General features: G+C 43.5%; 1 protein-coding gene across 1 annotated transcript; it reads right to left on the reverse strand.

The window, feature by feature from the left end:
- Positions 1–637: 637 nt before the first annotated feature.
- LOC139755275 (uncharacterized) lies at positions 638–2,522 on the reverse strand. The gene has a single exon (XM_071673394.1). It carries the CDS (start codon positions 1,995–1,997, stop codon positions 1,173–1,175), a length of 825 nt encoding a protein of 274 aa, XP_071529495.1. The 5' UTR covers positions 1,998–2,522; the 3' UTR covers positions 638–1,172.
- Between the last annotated feature and the right edge of the window lie 426 nt (positions 2,523–2,948).

The raw sequence follows: 2,948 nt of genomic DNA on the forward strand, positions 1-2,948 counted from the left end.
TCATAATGATTTGATTGATGACAAGGTGTGCTTTAAAGTCGCCGCGGGACAAATTCAAGCTCTTTATATTAGCAAGTAAGATGGATTCCATAACGTTACGGTTGTGGTAATCAGAAGAGGAGTACAATGTGACTGGGTTGTTAAGGTCTTCAGGGTCATCCTTGCGTACTCAATAGCGGTGCCAATGGCATCTTTTAGTTACTGTTTTACCGGTCTGGCAATGCATACATCTATACATATCCTCCCTGGTTACCAGCAGCAGGTATATGTGTAGCGTCAGACTAGAGAAAGTCTCCTCCCAGGTCACCAGGAGGAAGTGTGTAGTATCACACTAGGGAAGATTTCCTCCGACTGTCACACAAATGCTAAAAGACAATGTCGCAGCTGCTGAAAACACTGAAGAGCAACGTTAGATATATATATGTATATATATATATATATATATATATATATATATATATATATATATATATATATATATATATATATATATATATATATATATATATATATATATTTATATATATATATATATATATATATATATATATATATATATATATATATATATATATATATATATATATATTAGGTACTTTATCGTGCATTGTTTGTTAGGATATATCTAAAGTGAATGTTCCCTCAGTGGTACCTTTATTATGACACAAAATTTATAGAAACACTGAAAAAAAGTCCTTTTGTACATATAATACACATTCGTACTGTCTTGTACATTCCTGGATGTAGTGCACGCACCAGGTATTGTTACTGAGAGTGTGTTACCGTGTCAGTGGTCAGTCTCACGGTGAACTTTACAAAGTATGGCACAACTTGTTAGACTAGCACCCTACAAGGATGTTGGCTTCGCTACACCTAGCTCACCCTGAGGTGTTATGGTATCAACACGCAGGTAACTAACACAACCACGAAACACTTGGCATCATTATGGACACCAAGTAACAATCATCTGGTTCTTGTGTTGCAAGTGTCAGTGTTGATGATTTCAATCAGTATTTCTAGTCACGTAGAAAGGCCCGGGCACGTCTTCACCCCAGAAATGTTACTGATATCCACAAACATTACAGGGAAGCACCATCTCCTCAGCATGGCGATATATCTATTTCTTGCTGAAATATTTATCACTGACTTAACACTCTACAGGAAATCTGTTCTTAGTTACAGAGCTCCGCTGTGAAAGGAAGACCATCCCTCTCGGTCACCAGTAATATATCAAACGGGTCAGCGACAGGTATAGTTGGTATATCATGGAAAACATCCAGACTATCCTCCAGTAGTCCAGAATCGTCAGAGAGGAGCTCGTCGATATCACTGCCACTACTGAGAGACTTTCGATCTGTGGAGGGCGAGCTGGTGCCAGACACAGCGCTGTACGTGGAACAGTAGCCCAGCAGCTGCGGGAACTGCTCCTGGGCTAGACTGGACGTCGAGTACTGGTGATGTAAGGTTGTCACGTTGCCTGACGTTGGTGTCACCTGCAGAGAATACTGAAATGTATGTTGCAAGGAATGCTGCAGCGAGTCTTGTATTGAGTTTTGCAGTGTGTTTTGGATAGAGCAGAGGTCTTCCTGACCAGCTTCGTCCAGTACGTGTGACAGAGCCCTGATGTACGCCACAGCCAGGCGAAGGGTCGTGATCTTGGTCATTGACGATGAGCTGGCATGAACTTCCATAGCGTCCGGCAGAACCTTACGTAGTGACTCGAATGCGTTGTTGATCTCTCTCATGCGGTGACGTTCTCGAGCATTGGCAGTTTTCCTCCGATACTTAGACAACGGTGGCGGCCTTGATTTACATCTTGGTGGCTTTTTGGGGACTTCTTTACGGATTATTTCCTGTTGTAGTCTCTTGATGATGGTTCTGGGGCGCAGACCATACTTCTCCCCTGGCTGGCTGTTCCTGTTGTTGTTGGGATCTGTGGAGGTGTCACGACGCGGCTCCTGTGTTCCCTCCATCCTCACGCCGCTCACGTCTAGCATCGCTCCAACTGTTGATAACTACTTTACTCGCATCGATATCACCAACGTTTCTGAAAAGTTTCCAAATTGTTATGAAGTCCACATATCAGAGGCTATATCTACCTCGACTGACAAATCACTTCTCTTTCAACAACTTGGTATTTTCATTCAAGTGACGAGTCTACTGATAGTTCATGACAGTTTCTTGATCAATCCTGGCGTCACACTGTGTCAGTCTGCCTGGTGTCACCCGCTGCCGAGTCCCTGCTGTCAGTGTCTCCCCGGACGCCACACACCGCGCTGTTCCCACTTGACCCTCTGGCTGGGTAAATATGTTTCCATATTCGGACTATCTCGGGATCAGAAGAGCATGAGAGTGTCCCGACATAGCCACATAACACCAGGACTCCGTTTGTTATATACCTTGAAACAGGAGCAGTTTAAAGTGGCGACATACTGCAGACACCATTGAGAGAATCTTTTTTTATTGAAGCAGCAGATTCCTTAACGTTTGTTAGCTATGAGAATTCCGTCTTGCTCGACTGAGCGCACGGATACCACTGGTGTCCAACATACCTGCTGCCTCTTACACGTGCCCCCAGCACTGACGTCACCTTTGATAAGGTTATACTTTCGCGATCGTATTTCTGACATTTTCTTTTTATATACTTACGCAAAGGGCATGACGACCGTTCATTTGTACACTATGGGATAATTTCACACAAACTAGAAGTATAGTTTAAGTCACACAAAACTGAAGTAAAAATCTCAAGAAATTTCGCTCCGATGTGATATCTAGTAAGTGGCAACCGCAGGTCTGTGTGGCAGGAGCAGCGGTGGAGAGCAGACCTCAGTGGCTCAGTGGAGCTGCTCCACCTGACACGAGTACCTCTGTGACTTCTAACCTGTGGACACGACTGGCTAAGGCGGCATTCACTGGCATCATTGTATATATCGCACTGGTTGTTTACT

The sequence above is a fragment of the Panulirus ornatus genome, chromosome 19, assembly GCF_036320965.1.
Source record: "Panulirus ornatus isolate Po-2019 chromosome 19, ASM3632096v1, whole genome shotgun sequence".
NCBI lineage: Eukaryota > Metazoa > Arthropoda > Malacostraca > Decapoda > Palinuridae > Panulirus > Panulirus ornatus.

What these genes read in the sequence shown, in the direction of transcription:
- LOC139755275 (XM_071673394.1), bottom strand. Translation starts at nt 1,997, where the DNA reads ATGCTAGACGTGAGCGGCGTGAGGATGGAGGGAACACAGGAGCCGCGT.